This window comes from Tachypleus tridentatus, chromosome 3 (assembly GCF_004210375.1).
Source record: "Tachypleus tridentatus isolate NWPU-2018 chromosome 3, ASM421037v1, whole genome shotgun sequence".
NCBI classification, from domain to species: Eukaryota; Metazoa; Arthropoda; class Merostomata; order Xiphosura; family Limulidae; genus Tachypleus; species Tachypleus tridentatus.
Genome location: NC_134827.1, coordinates 26,661,804 through 26,682,875, shown reverse-complemented (window position 1 = coordinate 26,682,875; position 21,072 = coordinate 26,661,804). Strand labels below are relative to the sequence as shown.

Sequence of the window (21,072 nt, the reverse complement as noted above, 5' to 3'; positions counted from 1 at the left end):
TTTGTTCACAAGGTTAATGTAAAAAACAAAATCTGTAAATTAGTGTCCAGGTGTCTAAAATGTGTACATATCTCACCAAAGAAATATGTACACGTAGTTAAAGATATGAAAATTATCTCTGTTTGGAGTTAGCTGTGTTACAATTGTAGATATCAAAATAACAACAAAATTGAAAAATTTAGAATAAACCTGGCACTCAACAAGATTGAAACTCAAGTATTCTTAACACACACATTAATAGTGAGGTTCCATAAGTATTGTTAACACACATTAATAGTCAGATTCAACCAGTATTTCCAACACATATAATTATATTACATTTGACAAGTTTATGACTTTATAGTGAAATAAATATGTTTTAATAAAGGTAAGAAACAATAAACAAAACGTCCATGTTTACACACTTTATATAATGTTCTGACTTACAACGTCAGACATAAGAATGTTGTCTGTAATGGACTTTGGTCTTTATCTTAAGTGGTAACTCTTGTATTTAACAGATACTTTAATTTTAATTGGAGATCTAAGGTAAGACTTTTTTTAAATAACCACGTAATTATTAAGAACAACTAACTAAAAAAGTAAAGTCACACCAGCAAGTTATTAAATGACAATCACCTGTTACCTGACTGTATCACATGAAACCAACAGTAACTTCTCGGAACCACTTGAAAAGACATATTACTTTTCCTAAACAACAAAATCTCTCACTTCTAGAGAGCAAAATAAAATAGCTGTTGCCCATCCAGTTCGGATAAAACTAACTCATACTTGTTTGGAATATATAAAAAAAACAGCCTTGGCACGTTTGTGCAACTGTTATCTTTCTGTGTAAAATAAAATATGCCGTTGCCTGTCTGGATCAAATTTCTCCGGGTCTGGAAATTTTTTGGGGTCATAGTGCATGGCGTATATTGGGAACTTCACTGGTGTGTCTTTAGGTATAGTCAGCCCTATATCATCAAACGTATAATCTTCCACAGCACATCTTTACCCACTGTAAAAATAATTAAATGAGCTCCATGTTATACTTGAACAATAAGAACTAGTAATTTACTTTATAAATATTAAGATGTTACCAATCAAATCACATTAAACACTGTGTATTTATTTTAATATTATAATAATATTATAATATTTGTTAAAGTTAAATTTATATTTAAAAATGAATTTAACTCATACTATTAAATATGCATTGCGAAATTCTAGGCTATTCACTAAAGTTGTAAAATCAGGCTATTTGAAATTGTAATACATAACAACTAAACAATGAATGGTCTTTAAAACTTGTATTTGACCTAATAAAAATATCCAATATATTTTTTGACGTTTTGTTTTAATTCATAGAAGGCAGCTCATCCCACATGAACATAATTTGAACCTAATGTTAAGCCAACATGTAAAATGAGGTCAGAATAATTAAAATATACAGATAAATTATTATGACTTAATGCTTGTCTTTTGTATTTGTTTTTGAGGCAAGTCACTTGGACTGATGTTACAGAAAGATATAATTTGTTGAAGAGAATAAAACAATTAAACCTAATTTAAAACTAAAATCAAATGTATTTTAACTGGAAATGGTGTTTTTATAGGTTGAATTAAATCATTGTGTAGTAAAGTCCAGAAAATTAGAATGGAAACAAATATAAACGATATTTAACAGAAGTCATTCCTGTCAGAACTCATTGAAAATCAGTATTAGTTCATCTTTGGAACACCAGATGGAGCGGATCTTCGCTTTTTATGTTAATTCTTTTTTCATGGAAATCTGGACTGAGTTCCGTTAGTTTTTGTAAAGTTTCATAACTTAGTTTGAAAAAATTGACATTGTACCGTTATCTTCCATGTAATCTAATATTAGCTTATATGGTGCACGGTAGTAAATTCGAAGAGTTTCTCTACAAGCTTAGCAAAGACGGGCTATTATAGTCAGGTGATTAAGGCACTCGACTCGTAATGTAAGGATCGGGGATCGAATTCCGCTCGCACCAATAATGCTCCTCCTTTCAGTAGTCGAGTTGTTATAATGTGACGGTCACTCCTACTATTCGTTGTTAAAACAGCAGCGGAAGAGTTGGCGGTAATGGTGGTGACTACCTGTCTTCCCTCTAGTCTTACTCTGTAAAAATATAAAAGGCTAGCGCAGATATCCTTGTTGTAGCTTCGAGTGAATTTCAAAAACGAAACAAAACCTGGCAAAGATCAGTAACTGTACTAGTTTTAAATATAATTTGACAACTGATACTTCATAAAATTTGAAAATGTTAAGGTAAATATTATAGAATGTCAGGATAAGAAATAGATAAACAATTGAAAGAGAGGTTTATTGATAAATATTTAGTTATTCTTCTGAAGGTAAAAGTAGACTATTTATTAAAATGCAATAATCCACTTCCATATCTTCGAGTTTCGTTTTATTTCTGAAAGCTCTGTGTACAACTAAAAAATACTAACGTCTCGTGTTATATCAAATATCCATAGAATATCTATTACGATATTAACAGTCACTTACAGTGTTGCAAGAGGACAGCTTCGAATACTTTCACATACAACTGCATCCAAGTATTTCATAGAGTTGACAGCTTCGTATGTCTCGTGTTGCTCGACCATACAGGTATTAGAACAGTTTAATCCAGTTAAAATTCCAGTCCTTAACCTACGACAACGTTTCTGCATTATATATGTATATACATAGTCTATGGACAAATCAAACCTTTATGCAAAATTTGGTGAAGATCCATCAAAAGGTTCGAAGTAGTTGTACAAAATCACATAAAAACAGACAAAAGAAAAATTTCAAATGTGTGAGTATTTTTCCAAGAATATAACGAGTCTCCACACCAAGTTGATGAAGAGCTATGAACACCATTCGAAATATTTACATGTACGTACAATAGACAGCACTATTATATTTATATATACAGCGCTAGTGCATTAGATCCTATTGTGACGTACTCATGATGTCATATATGCATCTTAAGAATGGAGACAAATAAAGTTATCTCTGATGGGAAAAGGAGGCAAATAGGGAAAATCGTGACCCTTATAGCAAATATTCAGGCACATGGAATAAACATTGTATGTCGCGTAATAATGTTTTTTATCGAATATCATACAAGCAGGAGTTCCGTTATAGTATAGTAAGTGATATGAAAACTTACTCGTGTAGTCGTCCATATTTCATTTAATTCTCTTGTTCCACAATATGAAGAGGCTAAAAAATGAAACAATGATCTACTAGAAGTATTTAGCGTTCTCAAAAATTACGATTTTTTATAAATCTAAATGAAAACTGATTTAATTAAAACCAGTACATTCTGTTTTATATTATACAAATAATTTTAGCTTCTTAATAGAATTATTATCGATTTACAAAATAAGAACTTGAAATCTGAGAATTCAAATTGTTAAGACGTGCGACTCGTAATCAAACCGTTGGGGGTTTGCATCCCCCAAACATGCTCTTCCTTTCAGCCGTGGCGGCGTTATAATGTTCACGGTCAATCCCACTGTTCGTTGGTAAAAGAGTAGCCCAAGAGTTGACGGTGGGTGGTGATGACCACAAAATTACACAGTGCTACAAAATTAGTGACGGCTAGCACAGATAGTCCTCGAGAAGCTTTGTACGAAATTCAAAAAACAAACAAACAAACAATCAAAAAGTTGATTAATGTCACATGTGAGGTACTTCTGTTTTAAGACCTTTGTTCTTTTTGACTTACATAAAGTACATAGGTAAAAGGAAAATAGACAAAATTATTTAAAACTGGTGTTGACATAAGGGTTTAGTTTGTTTGATGTTATGAGTATTGGGAAGAGTATGTTCTTTACACAACTGGTTGTCTGTGCTCTTCGCTCCACGGGTATCTAAACCAGGTTTCTAGTGTTGTAAGTTAACTGAAATACTATTGTGCCACTGGGCAAGGGATCTCTCACAAATTTTTTCCTTATATGGGTCCATCGATTTTTGTTCAGTTTTTCATTCATTCACATATTTTCTTTCCATAATCACACCTGCAGCAATACGAGAACAGATTTCGTAAGTAACATGAGTATTATCGTAACCATTTAGGCACGAGAATGTATAACAATGGGGACATGATATAAAGGTAAATATTAACGTGAAGCCTGTAATATCAGTGATTTATTATAACAGTGTGTTTTTGTATTAAAAGTACTTTTTACAATGTCTTTAAAGAAATAATAAATTTCGCGACATGGCTTAACTTGGTGGTTCGGACGCTAGCCTCGCAACCTATAAGTCAAGGGTTCGAATCTCCGTAACCGAACATGTTCGCACTTTCAGAACTTTGGCTGTTGTAACGTGAAGGTGAGTCCCACTATTCATAGATAAAATAATAGTTGAAAAGTTGGCAGCTAGATATCTTCACACTAGTGTGTTGCTACTAAATTACATATTACTAGCGTAGATATTCGACATAAAATATTTGTGTGTGTATATATATATATATGTATAAATACATATAATAACATAATTATCATTGTTGTGTGTATATATATATATATAATAACATAATTATCATTGTTGTGTGTATATATATATATATAATAACATAATTATCATTGTTGTGTGTATATATATATATATATAATAACATAATTATCATTGTTGTGTGTGTATATATAGGTATAATAACATAATTATCATTGTTGTGTGTATATATATAGGTATAATAACATAATTATCATTGTTGTGTGTATAGATATCGGTATAATAACATAATTATCATTGTTGTGTATATATATATAGGTATAATAACATAATTATCATTGTTGTGTGTATAGATATCGGTATAATAACATAATTATCATTGTTGTGTATATATATAAGTATAATAACATAATTATCATTGTTGTGTGTGTATATATAGGTATAATAACATAATTATCATTGTTGTGTGTATATATATAGTTATAATAACATAATTATCATTGTTGTGTGTGCATATATAGGTATAATAACATAATTATCATTGTTGTGTGTATATATATAGGTATAATAACATAATTATCATTGTTGTGTGTATATATATAGGTATAATAACATAATTATCATTGTTGTGTGTATATATATAGGTATAATAACATAATTATCATTGTTGTGTGTATATATATATAGGTATAATAACATAATTATCATTGTTGTGTATATATATATATAATAACATAATTATCATTGTTGTGTGTGTATATATAGGTATAATAACATAATTATCATTGTTGTGTATATATATATAGGTATAATAACATAATTATCATTGTTGTGTGTATATATATAGGTATAATAACATAATTATCATTGTTGTGTATATATATAGGTATAATAACATAATTATTATTGTTGTATGTATATATATATATAATAACATAATTATCATTGTTGTGTGTATATATATAGGTATAATAACATAATTATCATTGCTGTGTGTATATATATAGGTATAATAACATAATTATCATTGTTGTGTGTATATATATAGGTATAATAACATAATTATCATTGTTGTGTGTATAGATATCGGTATAATAACATAATTATCATTGTTGTGTGTCTATATATAGGTATAATAACATAATTATCATTGTTGTGTGTATATATATAGGTATAATAACATAATTATCATTGTTGTGTGTATATATATATATAATAACATAATTATCATTGTTGTGTGTGTATATATAGGTATAATAACATAATTATCATTGTTGTGTGTATATATATAGGTATAATAACATAATTATCATTGTTGTGTATATATAGGTATAATGACATAATTATCATTGTTGTGTATATATATATATATATAATAACATAATTATCATTGTTGTGTGTATATATATAGGTATAATAACATAATTATCATTGTTGTGTGTATATATATAGGTATAATAACATAATTATCATTGTTGTGTGTATAAATATAGGTATAATAACATAATTATCATTGTTGTGTGTATATATATACATATAATAACATAATTATCATTGTTGTGTGTATATATATAGGTATAATAACATAATTATCATTGTTGTGTGTATATATATATAGGTATAATAACATAATTATCATTGTTGTGTGTATATATATATATACATATAATAACATAATTATCATTGTTGTGTATATATATATAGGTATAATAACATAATTATCATTGTTGTGTGTATATATATAGGTATATCAACATAATTATCATTGTTGTGTGTATATATATAGGTATAATAACATAATTATCATTGTTGTGTGTATATATATAGGTATAATAACATAATTATCATTGTTGTCTATATATATATAGGTATAATAACATAATTATCATTGTTGTGTGTATATATATAGGTATAATAACATAATTATCATTGTTGTGTGTATATATATAGGTATAATAACATAATTATCATTGTTGTGTATATATATATATATAATAACATAATTATCATTGTTGTGTGTGTATATATAGGTATAATAACATAATTATCATTGTTGTGTGTATATATATAGGTATAATAACATAATTATCATTGTTGTGTGTATATATAGGTATAATGACATAATTATCATTGTTGTGTATATATATATATATATAATAACATAATTATCATTGTTGTGTGTATATATATAGGTATAATAACATAATTATCATTGTTGTGTGTATATATATAGGTATAATAACATAATTATCATTGTTGTGTGTATAAATATAGGTATAATAACATAATTATCATTGTTGTGTGTATATATATATACATATAATAACATAATTATCATTGTTGTGTGTATATATATAGGTATAATAACATAATTATCATTGTTGTGTGTATATATATAGGTATAATAACATAATTATCATTGTTGTGTGTATATATATATATACATATAATAACATAATTATCATTGTTGTGTATATATATATAGGTATAATAACATAATTATCATTGTTGTGTGTATATATATAGGTATATCAACATAATTATCATTGTTGTGTGTATATATATAGGTATAATAACATAATTATCATTGTTGTGTGTATATATATAGGTATAATAACATAATTATCATTGTTGTCTATATATATATAGGTATAATAACATAATTATCATTGTTGTGTGTATATATATAAGTATAATAACATAATTATCATTGTTGTGTGTATGTATATAGGTATAATAACATAATTATCATTGTTGTGTGTATATATATAGGTATAATAACATAATTATCATTGGTGTGTGTATATATATTTATATAATAACATAATTATCATTGTCCTTCATAATTTCTTCCATCAGTCACTCCTCTAGTTTCTTTCCACTTTGAATTATTAAATAAAACTAAAAATATGTTATTGCTTACTTAGAAATCACAAACAACTAAATCAGTACAGATCAATAATATACGATCATACCAGAGCCTGTGTAACGTTATCACTTCTTAGGTGATGCACATTGTCATTCACTTTTGATCCCAGTGTAGCAGGTGTTATATATATATATTTGTTTTTCTATCAGTGTGCTCTTTATGTTGTTCATTAAGAAGTTGTTTAACTATGGATCTTCCTACATTACCATCCATCCTCCCTTGGTTTCTTTGCGCTGTTGCAGTAATCATCGGACTTTACAGGTGAATAAAAAGTTTCTATATAACTTATATTAAAACGTGAATTTAACAGATTTATACCATCGTTTCAAACAGTTTTATAAATTAAAATAAAACACACTGTTTCTTCAGTAATATATTTTGCATGTCGGCAGTATTACTAACATATAGTTGGTGTATAAACTTCTAGTTTTAAAACCAGTCTCTAGATGTTGCCAGGGGTTACTTTATTTGTATTAATAGGTTACCCAGTAAAGGGAGATACAAGATGTGATGGGGATCTATCTTGTTTTTCTAGCCACTCCATATTTTGGAACAAGATAATTGTGTGAAATATGGACGACTGTACGGATAAGTATATATATTAGTAATCCTACTATAATATAAATCTTCCTTATGTTATACGAGAGATTTCTTTTTAATACTCTATGTGCAAATTTACACTTCACGAATTTTTATTCTGTGTGTATGTAGATTCGCAGTATGGGTCACGAATTTTCCATTTCTCCTCTGGTTCTTATTACGGGGAACTTTATGTTTTTTCAATTTTCATTGTGCAGATATGACGTCATAAATGCGACACACGCGGATCTAATGCACTAGCCCCATCTATGTAAATATAATACTTATGTCTGTTGTATGCCCATGTAAATACTTTGCAGAGAGTGGATGGATCTTCACTAAAATTGACGTGGAGGATCATTAAATGCAGGTTGAAATACACACAAGTCTTCATGTTTTTCATTCCTCGGTTTCATTTATGTTTTTGCGGGATTTTTGCCTCACCACTTCACTTACCGTTTATGGATCTTCATCAAATTTTGGACGAAGGTTTGCTGAGTTCGATTCTCCTCAATGGATTCAGCAGATAGCACGATGTGCTTTGCTATAAGAAAACACACACGGTCACCCACTCTCGTCCTAGGTTACACCTTAGTCATTCTATCAAAAAGAGCTAAAATAATGAATAATACTGAGACATTGAAATTGCCCATAAATGTTTTCAAAACAGCATTGGCTTTTATGCAAAACACAGTAAGTTAAACGTTCCTGAAATGTTACTTGGGAAACACAAGACTTTCTATACATCACAAATATGAACTAAGTGATTTTGTTACACTGCTGTTACTTCTGAGGAAGGTTACAGGTGTGTTTCCTGGGTCTCATTATTCCCGAGATTTTATAATAGTGTCATGGACTGCACTTGTTCGACTTGTTCGAAGTTGTCTTTTGCATTATAATCAAAATTCATGTATATCCTCTAAAAGAAACACGAAAGTGTAAGTCTATAATTCTTTCACAGGGCATGGTGAATAGATAAAGTTGGAATGGGCAGCAAAGGCTTAGTTTGGAGTTACACTTGATAAGAAAGTCCTGGTTAACTAATCTACAGAAGTCGCTCTTGTTGAAAGAACAACGTTTCGCAACGTTTTCAAACAAACTTGCACCTACAAGTCAATTCGTTTGGTGCTTGTTTGGTTGTTTTTGAAAATCATTATTTAGTTGATATACGGCGTACTGTAATCGTATACCAATTTACAATATTATGTAAACAATTATTGTCACTTTCGTGTTTGGTTAAGTTCATTTCATTACGAAAACCATGGGTAATTGATCAGATATCATTCTAAATACATAGAAAAATAATAGTCTGTCTGAGGTAATAACCAAACTTAAGATAAACTGGAACTCTTGTCTCTCACCTTAGTGAAAGGACGGTTGTGATTTGTATCCATAACATTGAAAACTGAAACTCAGTCATTACTTTATGAAGTTTATTTTGTATTTACATTTTCTGGAAAATGGCGAGTTGTGATTTTCTATTAAAGTTGTTACAAAAAAACAAAAACAACAACAAAGGATGGAATATTTTCATATTGAAAATATTTCTTAAATCCTGGAATGAGAATACCTAATGCATTATTTGTAGTAATTCTATTTTCAGTGTAGTTTTATATATTCTAATGAACACTACCGGTCGCCCAGCTATAAAGTTGAGGTTTTTCCACACTAAAAGCCGGGTTTTCATATTTAAGGTGAGCATAGCACATATAGCCTCTTGTGAAACTGTACACCAAACAACAATAAAAAAGAGAAACAAATAACAACAACTTAAAATATCATTTTGTTCTGCCTGATTTCAATACAATGGGCTATATGTTCTCTGCTCTGAGGAGTATCCTAACATAGTTTTCACTATTGTAAGTCAACAGATATATGGGTGTGGAGCCGAAGTTAATGAACGTTAAATTTTTAAATAGAAACAAATTACACTTCTACTGAAGTTTAAAATATCAACAACCATTTTATTGACTTGAAATTTAGTACAAAACGCCCGAATGACCAAAATTACTTATGCTTGTTTCAAATTGCAAAACACAATAGCCTGAGTTCTTTATTTTACTAAGAAAAACTACTTTATTGAATAAAACTTAAAAAGATCACCTAAACAATGAAAGAACTGATATTTTCCATTCACACATTAACAAAAAACGAGATAAAAGAAATACAATACGATTGTTTTAAGCAGTTGATGATCTGACTGACACTCTGGATAGAAAAAAAATGTAGCCTTTTCGCTCAGGGCTTATCTCTATCGAAGTATTAGGTTATTACAAGATAAAAATATCTATAGGTCGAACACAGAGCATACACGAGTGAAAACACTGTCACTTTACATTGGTTTTCACCCCCACTACCAAGTGACGCAGCAGTACGACTTTGGACTTAGAACACAGGAAACTGGGTTTCAACACTCTTGGTGGGTAGACCACTGATAACCCATTGTGAATCTTTGGTTAACCCATTGTAAACCTTTGTCATTGACGTAATTATCCAAGCTTGTTAATACAGATGTATTAAATGTGTTCCTGGGTCGAATTAACTGGGCTCGTTTGCATTGCAATCATGTAGCTTTCTGATAAACTACAAACATAATATATTTCCTTTCATTGTAACTTCTGGCTGTTGTAACTTGGTTTGTTTAACGAAGTATCCAAAATTATTTTAATATAAGATGTTCCAACGTGTATTGCTGGAGCCTTTCGGCCTTTTCATGTGAAATTTACATTTGTAGACAACCAATGAATTACAATAACACAATGTCCCAAACAACTGTCTTTACTGTAAGCACTTACTAGAATTTCTGAATAATATAATAATTATTCCGACTTATGTATCCATAAATGTTATCACATGACATCATGTTTAATTAACTAGCTGGTTAGTGAACCCAGAAATAAGACTTATTATACATTATGTCATTAAATGGAGTTTAAAAAAAAATAATAATTGTCTAAAGGAGTATTAATATTACAGTAAATGATTATTCTTCACAAAGAATGTCGGTTATTAAAGTAATTTGATGCTTTAACGACTGGTAGTGTCATGGTGACCCCAATGACCTGTTGAATTCACTATTCCACTGCCCTTATTATACAAAGTGGTTTTTACCTCTTTAAATGCTATTTGAAACAATCGATGACGTATGCAGCATTGTATTGTGATAACAAATTTAACATTTTTATCTTAATTTGAACCGTAAATCATGTTCTTTGTGTCTGTCTCGTGCCCAGTGGTAGGAAGTTCCCCAGTTCCGACAACTTTCTTGAGGTCAGACTACTCTTTCTGCAACGGGTAGAGAAACCCGGTTTTTAACGTTCACAGACGTACCGCGGATCCACTGGGGGGCACTGAAAAGTAAATCATAAACAGAATAAAAAGGGAATAAGAGATTTAGTTTCGTTTCTTGAGTCATGGTTGGTTTGTTTTACCTTTTCATTTCTTTCTCTGTCAACATTCAATTTCATTTCTACATAATATTTCCGAATCTTCTGTTCCTGTGGATAATTTTAAATTTATTTGCTGGACATCATTGTGACACCAAACAAACCAAATCTTTTTGTGAGTGCCCTGTAAATGCAATCTTAATTCGTTTTAGGGTTAATAATCATCCATTAGTATTATTTAATAGAAGAATCTTACTTTTCATTTCAGGTTCTATGATGAAACACAACCAGTTCTATCTCTTGCAGAACCACATTTACTGAAGACCATGTTAGTAAAATATTTCCACATTTTCACAGACCGAAGAGTAAGTCACATAGTTTTATTTCAATCTTGTATAAACATACACACGATTCAATACTGATTTTAATAACAATATTATATTATAGTGATACATTCACTGAATAATTTGGATTTACATTCAAAACAACAAATTTTTGTTCTTGACAAAAGTAGAAAGAAGATAAAACAAACAAATAATTCGTCTTACAAAACAACAAATCATGTTTATAATAATAATGTGAAAATTATAATATTTCTTTTCACACATACATATATTGCAAGATATCGCAATAACCAATTAGTGAAAATAAGAATAAATACAAAGTAAGAATATTTTACATAGTTAACTTTTCAAATTTTCATAAGAAATTCCGTAACAGACGAACTCATAAATTTTGCTGTTTTTACAAATTTTATAAACTTTTGAAATCAGTTCCTAAGCAATTGTAAATCTCTTTTTCATTTACTTCATATTATGACACAAGCAAACTTACAATATTTTTAAGATACATAATTGACTGAAGATTGCTATTGATTACTGTGAAAATTTTTAAGCATAGCAAAGAATGAGGGCATTTAACGCCATCTGTTAAACAGGAAAATATTATTTCGCTGCTGGTCAGGAAATGAAATAGAGACCGTACAAAATTTAAAACGTTTTAATGGTATTCCGGTTTTCAAAAGTTAAGTTGTTGTATGTATGTTAGTTACATAAATTCTGTGGTAACATTGCATTATTTGACAAGTTAATATATACAGCTTTCTTCCTATAAGTTATTAATGGGTCAGCTGATACGTACAAACAATGTAATAAAATCAGTCGTACATTTTCAGAACGATGTTCCATTTCCCGTTATGTCCTTTGAAATAATTATGATAACCATGATCTCTCGCTATGAAAAGTTACAAACTTCTGCGAAGGAACGTAAAGTCTGTCTTGGACATTAGAGATTGACAAAATATCTGTAGATCATCTTACTCCACTAGAATATCAGTTTATATGACCATATTTAACCAACTATCTGACACAAAACTCGTGTGGTGTTGCATTGAAGAACTTGTCCGTGGACAACTGTGATTTGTTTACATCAGATATCGTTCTTAACAAAACAATCTTTAATTTAGAATTGTGGCTGGAACTTTGTTAGCCTTTGTTAACTAGCAGATGTTGTGAGTACTATAATAAAATGCAGAACATAAATGATATATATTAATAACTTACGGACTTTCAAGTGCTTTTTACACCCATATCAATATTGTCTATACACAGTGTTGTTTTTGTCTTTTTGGAATAGCAATTTCACTTCGGACACTCGATAGCAGACAACATGCTTTTCGCTTTAAAAGCAAATTCCTGGAAGCGAGTCCGAACCATCGTTACACCTGCTTTCACTTCGGGGAAAATGCGTAAGGTATGGTATCTTATATTTATGGAAAAACTGTTTAGACTAGGTACCTCTGTTCCTATTTTGGACCTACCCACCAGAAGGAAGACAGCCGTTTAGAAGCACTTATCATCTACGTTAAGGAATTGACTGCCTTTCTTATAACGCAGCTATAGCTTATAGAGTGGGAAATATTTATTTTATTATTAGAGATACTCGGACCAGCTTACCTGCTTCGATACCAGTACAGAGGCATTTTGTCTTGTTTTGACATCAATCAACATAGCCGATAGTGTTTTAGGTGTTACATTATATCATTACAAGTGTTTTATTTTACCACTGATTTTACGCCCAGTCTTCATAAAGAATAAACAAAGACAAAATTGGTAGTAACTGTCTAGTACATCGTGACTCTTATGGTGGAAGTATTGGAGAAATATTTTGTAGAAGTAGCACCTATGAAAAGGACGTTGTTTCACAAGTCTTCTGGTCTGTATTAAAGACAGAAAAGAGAGAGATCACGCTGAAGAAGACACTTGCTGACAATTTCATTTTTGGTTGTTCGTCACAAAAGAATTATTTTCAGTATGAGCTCCACTTGGTGGTTAAGGCACCAGACTCGTGATCAAAGTGTCAGGAGTTCGAATTCCTGTTTCCTCAAACATGTTTGCTCTATCAGTGATGAGGGTGTTATTAAGTTCCAGTCAATCCCACTATTCGTAAAAGTGTAACCCAGGCGTTGACGGTGTGTTATGACGATTATCTGTCTTCCCTCTTGTGTTACACTTCTGGTAAAATAGGGAAAATATTATTTCAATATGGAGTTAAAGGATCGATCTGTAAGGTTTGAACAGGACAGGTGATCCAATTAGTGTGTATGTGCTTTGCAACAAACAAACTTTATTTTATTTTAACTAACATATTTGTTATGCACTACTTTCATATTATATCAAAATTTCTATAGCATTGCCCTCAGGAAATGCGTTTGGCATCTGCCAAATAAAGGAAGCAATTTTTATTTTGTTATATATTTCCTGGCATTGAAATTTATCCCTAGACCTGACACTGAAGACTAGAGTTCAAACAACTGATACAAAGGGCTATTAAGCTATAGCGCCACCTGGTAATACCTTTTTTAATTGCTAGAAGTACTAGTCGAAAGGTAAGGCCATAAAAATATAATGGTCTTGATTTTTTAAAACAAATTATTTGTTCTAATGACAATTTTTACATTTTTTGTTTTTGTCAAAGTGAAAAGAAACCAAAAAACATCGCTATTACTTTTCCACCAACCATATCTTTACCGTATTTGTTTCTTTATAGATGCAAAGTTAGGTTCTTGAGTGTGCTGACACATTAGCTGGAATCTTTCTAAAGATTACAGAAGATGGGAAAGCTGTTGACTGTAATGGGTAAGATGACGGAGATAACTATCTACTGAAGATTTTGTAATGTTTGTAATTTATCTTCATGTGTTATAATTGTTAAAATGTACACATTTTTAACACAAAATTTAACTCTGTTTGTATACATTTAAACATACAAATGATTGTGTATATTATACGAAAACAGTTTTGGAAAATCACCAAACATACCAGGTCATCAAGTCTTGTGATGCTTTATCTAATAACCACACCGCTCGATAGCAACCTTGGAGACAAGTTTCCACAATAATACGTTCAGTAGTAAGGCTGTCATGTCCTAAGCTTAATACTCCTCTCTAATTGCTTTGCATAATGCATGTAGGAGAAGAATTTTAAGTACACCTTTCAAGATTCCGAAATGTATAGATGTTTCGTCTAGTAATTTAAACGAATTGTTCCTCATGTTTTATTTTTCATTTCCATTACGAACAAGGTATATTACTGTTTTGTAAATTCTAAATACCCGATCTAGTCTTGCGGCTCAGTTAAAAGTAAACAGGCATAGGATTCTAGAATTTTAGTTTTGATACCCTGCACATAATATTAAATATATGACAAGAAAGTAACTTTGAACTATAACAAAGCATTTAGCTCATAATTCTTTTGGACTTGTATGCACCGAATGTAGTAGAATACATCTCATTTGGCATTTGTTTAAAGATGTGACATGGTTGATCAACGTTTAAACATCTTAATGTACATCCAAATACCACAATATAATCTGTAATAACTTGTCTCCATGTAAACTGTATAAACACCATAACTCCGAAATTGTGACATACAATTCAGAAGTGACAATTTAGTATCTTAAAATTAAAAAAACACAGCCACCTCTGAGCTACACGAGTTTGTCATAACACTAACTACCGTCAAGTCACTATTAATTTTTGACATGTTATTTATAACACATGTTTGAGATTCATAATAATATGCAGTGCTTAATAATTTAACTTCACAAATAAAAAAAACAATCACCTCTTTTCTTCCCAATTAATGGTAATCGAAACGTTAAGTTTGTGTTTAATTAAAATTATGTAATATGCATATCCAATTCCCTTACTTCGACGATAGACTTTCACTATACTGAAAAATTATGTTTTGTTTCTATTCAATTTCTATTCAAAACGTTTCATCATTTTGTCGTTAGTGTTATAACTGTGGATTAAACGTGGGTTCAATACTTTAATCCAGATAGAAAAATTTAAATTTTGGAATGGAGTCCTTCAAGTTCATCTACCTTCTCTGCAATGAAGGTAATGTAATCAATTCTTTGGGATGTCAAACGTTTTAGTAGTTGATTATTTGGAGATGTCTAAATCTTTCATAGTAGATTATTGTATATGGTAAATCAACAACTATTAAGAGAAATAAAATAATAGAAGACGATTGGTGATAAATAGGTGTAATGTTCCATTAGGACAATGTTGTTTTCCAAGAGGAGAATGTGCTGTTCCGTCAGAACATTGTTCTCTTCGATACCACAAAGAGCAATCTTATGAATACAATGCTCCATATCGTACACTATTCTTTTACTCACCGAATGTAGCTTCAAGTGACATTTTACTCTTTGGTAACGTTAAAATCTGTCTGAAATGCCAAAGATTTCAGATTATTAATGATCTGATACGTTAAATCACGGGTCGACGACAAATTCTTTCAAAAGGACATACAGACCTTAAAGCATCTTTCGTACGAGTCTACAGACTCAATAGGTTATGTTGAAAATTAATCATATATGAAATAGAAAATAATTTTTATGTTGGATCCCGAGTTTTTCGAAAAGTCCTCGTATTTTAAATTGCAAATTAATGATTGTTTTGATTAGTTCTTTCAGACAAAAGTTCTAATAGAAGAAAAATGAGAGACATTACTGATTACTACGTCATATGTTGATCTTACCGGCTGTGAAAGGTAATTTTGGGGTAAACACAGCTTCAACAGCTTCTTTTGTTTTGCTTATTAGCATTTTTCATTTATTTGTCTTGAAAAGTTTATATTCACAAGTAATTAAAGTTTTTTGTGTTTTTTTTTTCATCCAGTTATTTTGGTGCATTCACCATGGATGTGATTGCCAGCTGTGCTTTCGAAACTAAAACAAATGCTCTAAGAAACCCTGACAATGCTTTTACTCAATTTGCCAAAAAAGCTTTTAGTTCTGCCAACAGATGGTGTCTTTTACTTGCATGTGAGTTGCGTGTTGGTGTTGTTTGAGTAAGAATTAACTTTGTGTTATGCATAGCTTTCAAACAGGATCTCTTTCTCAATCAGAATCACATAAGTCGCACGGATAGCATGTAAAAATGCCGTGAGTTATTGGACTTGGCAGCCATTATAATGTGAAAGGTCAATCCCATTATTCGTTGGTAAAAGAGTAGCCCAAGAGTTGGCGATGGGTTGTGATGATTAGCTGCCTTTCTTCTAGTCTTCCACTTCTATTTAACATTTACTGGCCTGAAAACAAACAACACATTTCATCGTGTTCCGGAAATTTGCAATTTTCTGAAATGTGCAACACTCCCTTCGATATTCAAAATCCTTACCAAGTAATACTCAAAACCTACTAGAGAAATATTTTTAATTGTTAAATAGAACTGTTATAAAAAGTTCATGTATATTTTGAAATATATTAAAATAATATATTGTCTAAGTTACACAATAACATTCTAAAAATTACCTTTTTTCTTTAAGTTGCCTTCCCTAGCATCATGAAACTGTTTAAAATTCCCGTGATTGACCCATCAGGTCTGGAGTTTTTTATGGAGTTGACTCCCAAGATAATTGACCAACGTAAACACAGTCCTGAGGTAATTAATATTTAATATCTGGTTTGTAGGGGCGTGTAATAGTATTATAATGTGTTTTAAAATAATAATAACAAAAATTTTCTTTTATTCAACATTAGTTATTAATGTCACATGTTTTTCTTCAATAACGAAAGGTTTCCGATGATTTCAGACAAAGCGAATAGACTTCCTGCAGTTGCTTTTAGAGACCATGGACAACAAGCTGCAAAACTCCAAAGAGGACCTTAGAAATCTCAACAATTATGGATACGAAGAAGAAAACTAAAATTCTTCAACAACAAGTTACAGAATAAATGTGAGAAAAATTACATGGGTTTTTGTGTGTTTTTTTTATATTGAGGAAGAGAAAATAATATAAACTTTTATGACAACAGATCAAAGATATGTTTAAATTCTTACAAACCTTCTTGAATCCTGTGTGAAATGAAATAAACCGGAAACAAGTTAAAAGAAGTAGACTTATTTGTGAGAGTTTGGTTTGAATAGTGACAATTTGTATATGGTAGTCTTCGAGCATCCGAACCACGAAGTAAATTTTACGTGGAGTGAAGATAGTTTTGGAATTTTGCACAAAGCTACTCGAGGGCTATCTGGGCTAGCCGTCCCTAATTTAGCAGTGTAAGACTAGAGGGAAGGCAGCTAGTCATCACCACCCACCGCCAACTCTTAGGCTACTCTTTTACCAACGAATACTGGGATTGACGGACACTTATAACGCCCCCACGGCTGGGAAGGCGAGCATGTTTGGCGTGAACTCGCGACCCTTGAATTACGAGTCGCACGCCTTACGCGCTTGGCCATGCCAGACCCTTATGATGACTAACAGAAATATTATCGTTACGTTCAGACACGAGAATGTATAATAAAGGAATACTGATATAAAAATAAATATTGACGAACTGCCTTATAATATAATATAACTGTTTTATTACCACATTGTGATAATGTACCAGATGTACTTGTTCTAGTGTCTTTAAAGAAACGTTAAATTAGGTGGCCTAGCGTGGCTTGGTTGAAAGGAAGCTCGACTCGCAACTTGTAGGTCATAGGTTCGGATCTCCGTCACCGTACATGTTCACACTTTTATTAGTGTGAAACGTGATGGGCAGTCCCAATATTCGTTGATAAAACAATAGTTTAAGAGTTGGCTAATGTTTCTACTAAATTACAAATGACTACAGCAAATAAGTCTTGTGTAGTTTTACGCAAAACTGAAAACTAATCAAACCAATATTCAGTTTATATCTGCATGCGTGTGTTTGTGTGTATACGTATAATAATACACACTTTCTATTGTTCTTCATAGGCTTTGTTCCATCAATCATTTATGTAGTAGTCTCGAGTACAGCGGTAAGTCTGCTAAAATCAGTGGTTAGTTTCCCTTCGAAGGTCTCAGCAGATACCCTGATGTGGCTTTGTTATGAGAAAAACACACACACTTCTGTAGTTTCTCTTGACGAGGAATTATTAAATAAAACTAAAAATATATTATCCCATATTTCGAAATCACAAACAAAGTAACATGTGTGAACCAATAATATACGAGCTCATCAACGCCTGTGTGACGTTATCACTTCTTAGGCGATGCGCATTGATCTTGACTTTAGATCCTGGTATAGAATGTATGTGTTTATACATACGTGTACACGAGGTATGTTTCTTTATCAGTCTGCTCTTTATGTTGTTGATTAGAAACCTGTCTAACTATGGATCTACCTGCGTTACCATCCATCCTGCCTTGGTTTCTTTGCGCTGTTGCAGTAATCACCGGACTTTATAGGTGAATAAACAGTTTCTATATAACTTATGTTGAAGCGTGAATTCAACAGCTGTATACTATCGTTTTAAACAAAGTTTTATAAATTAAAATAAAACAAAGTTATATCTGAGTAATATATTTTAAATGTCGGCAGGTTTACGAAGTAAAGGTTAGTGTATACACTTCTGGTTCTAAAAATCAGTGTCTGTAGATGGTTAGTTAGTTTCTTTTATATCTTATTATCTAGCTATCTCACCAGGAACTATGGCTTTTGGGAATCAAAAGGAATTCCTACTGTTGAAACAAAATTTCCTTTGGAGAATTTATGGAAAGGGTACAAAACGGTAAGTAGAAACATGTGACAACAAGTTGTAACTGGTTAACTTGCTGTAATGTGTAAAGTTGTACATTGGGATGTTGGTGAAATAATCTCTTGCAAGGACTGAAACACTGTTCAAAAATGGTATCTCGTCAAATGTATTTTTTGTTGAGGTTTATTTTTTAATTAGTCCGTAGGTATTTCAAACGTTTATTATGTTTCCAGTTTAAAACTGAAACCAGTATTTTATCACTTCAGTCCATTTAGAGGCAACAATAGGTGTATGAAAATTCAAATTAACCAGCACCCTAGTATCAGTTTTATCTGTAAATGTTTAGTAACTTATCAAGTATACAAACCGTTACATAACTCTGCACTGCTATATTGATTAACGTTCTTGCACTAAAACACGCAAGCACACAAGGAGTGGCCATGGGTTATTTTATTTATATTACAGGGAAACCGGATGTGTGTACAAAAGATGAGTCTTATAAGTTGGATTTTAATGTCATTGAAACCAAATATGGAACCGGATTTATTGTTTTTGGTTCTTTTGCACTACAGTGTCTACAGTGGTGACGAACACTTGAAGTTCCTTTTATAGAAAAGGAATAAAAAAAAACAAATCAAGCTTTCTGTTAAAGACATTAAGACAACTTCTATCGTAAGCGTCTCTGGTTTGAAAATAAACTGTGACGTTTTAAAGGAGATCATTAGTAGAGTAGATGTAACGCACTGGTTTGATATAAATTACAAGAATGAACTTTGTTTAAAATGTTATTTCTGTCATTAGAATTAATGGTTTTCTGACAGAATTCGTGTTTGTGTTTATATTACAAATGATGTTCAGTTTCCTTTGTTTAAATCTATGATCCTATATTTCACAATAAACTGACGTGTAAAAACAAGAAAATATATTTCGTAAAAAGTAAGACAAAATTGTTTTGATTGCTTGTTTCTATTTATCGCAAAGCAACACGATGGCTAGCTGCACAAGTCGTACCTAATTGGTAGTGTAAGGCTAGAGGGAAGGCAGCTAGTCATCGACACCCACCGCCAACTCTCAGGATCGCGGGTTCGAATCCCCACTATACCAAACATGCTCGCCCTTTCAGCCGCGGGGGCGTAATAATGTGAAATCAATCCCACTTCTCGGTGGCAAAATAGTAGCCTAAGAGTTGGCTGTCGGAGGTAATGACTAACTGCTTTTTCTCTAGTATTACACTGCTAAATTATGGACGACCAGCGCAGATAGCCCTCATGTCGGTTCACGGGAAATGTAGGTCAAAGAATCAATAAGCTATAAAAATAGGTAGATTATAGAAAATTGAATGTTAATTTTAAGTATTTAACATCACTCTCATGTTATCTCGTTATGATATTGGGAGAAGAATAGTTGTGTCAATTTGTTTTAAATAATATTTATATATAAATTCTCCCATTAAAAAAACACAAGTTACTAATCACTTTGGGCACGTTATAAGAGCAACTGTCAAACCCAACTATTTATTCTCACAAGGGTAGGCCTTCAGTTATCGATGCTGAATAGCTGTTTTACTTTTAGTCTCCGACTTAAAAGTTATGGATGAATTCAGGAGAGTAGTGTTGTGTTGTTTAGTGTTAATTATAAAATGTATGGTAAAATATTTACGTGAATACGTGCATATCTGAACTGAAGCAGAGGTTTCTAA

At 31.2% G+C, this 21,072-nt stretch overlaps 3 protein-coding genes across 3 annotated transcripts in view; all 3 read left to right on the top strand.

The window, feature by feature from the left end:
• Positions 1 to 11,169: 11,169 nt before the first annotated feature.
• LOC143247947 (lithocholate 6-beta-hydroxylase-like) lies at positions 11,170 to 17,568 on the top strand. Its single transcript, XM_076496496.1, has 7 exons — positions 11,170 to 11,234; positions 11,619 to 11,715; positions 12,986 to 13,102; positions 14,411 to 14,487; positions 16,539 to 16,684; positions 17,188 to 17,303; positions 17,455 to 17,568. The coding sequence occupies exons 1-7, from the start codon at positions 11,170 to 11,172 to the stop codon at positions 17,566 to 17,568; spliced, it is 732 nt and encodes a 243-aa protein (XP_076352611.1).
• Positions 14,449 to 21,072, top strand: part of LOC143246580 (cytochrome P450 3A6-like) — a 96,201-nt gene continuing 89,577 nt past the window's right edge. Inside the window, exon 1 of the mRNA XM_076493532.1 lies at positions 14,449 to 14,487. The gene's annotated coding sequence lies outside the window, so the exon portion shown is untranslated. The remainder of the gene's footprint in view (positions 14,488 to 21,072) is intronic.
• Positions 18,936 to 21,072, top strand: part of LOC143247876 (cytochrome P450 3A8-like) — a 47,131-nt gene continuing 44,994 nt past the window's right edge. Inside the window, exons 1-2 of the mRNA XM_076496433.1 lie at positions 18,936 to 19,083; positions 19,310 to 19,406. Of these exons, the coding sequence (XP_076352548.1) occupies positions 19,010 to 19,083; positions 19,310 to 19,406 (171 nt within the window). The 5' untranslated portion in view covers positions 18,936 to 19,009. The remainder of the gene's footprint in view (positions 19,084 to 19,309; positions 19,407 to 21,072) is intronic.

Excerpts from the sequence above, each read along its gene's own strand:
- LOC143247947 (XM_076496496.1), top strand. The coding sequence starts at position 11,170 with ATGTTCTTTGTGTCTGTCTCGTGCCCAGTGGTAGGAAGTTCCCCAGTT. Across the intron at positions 13,103-14,410 it reads CTTCGGGGAAAATGCGTAAG|GTTCTTGAGTGTGCTGACAC; the intron begins GTATGGTATCTT and ends ATGCAAAGTTAG. Across the intron at positions 17,304-17,454 it reads AACGTAAACACAGTCCTGAG|ACAAAGCGAATAGACTTCCT; the intron begins GTAATTAATATT and ends CGATGATTTCAG.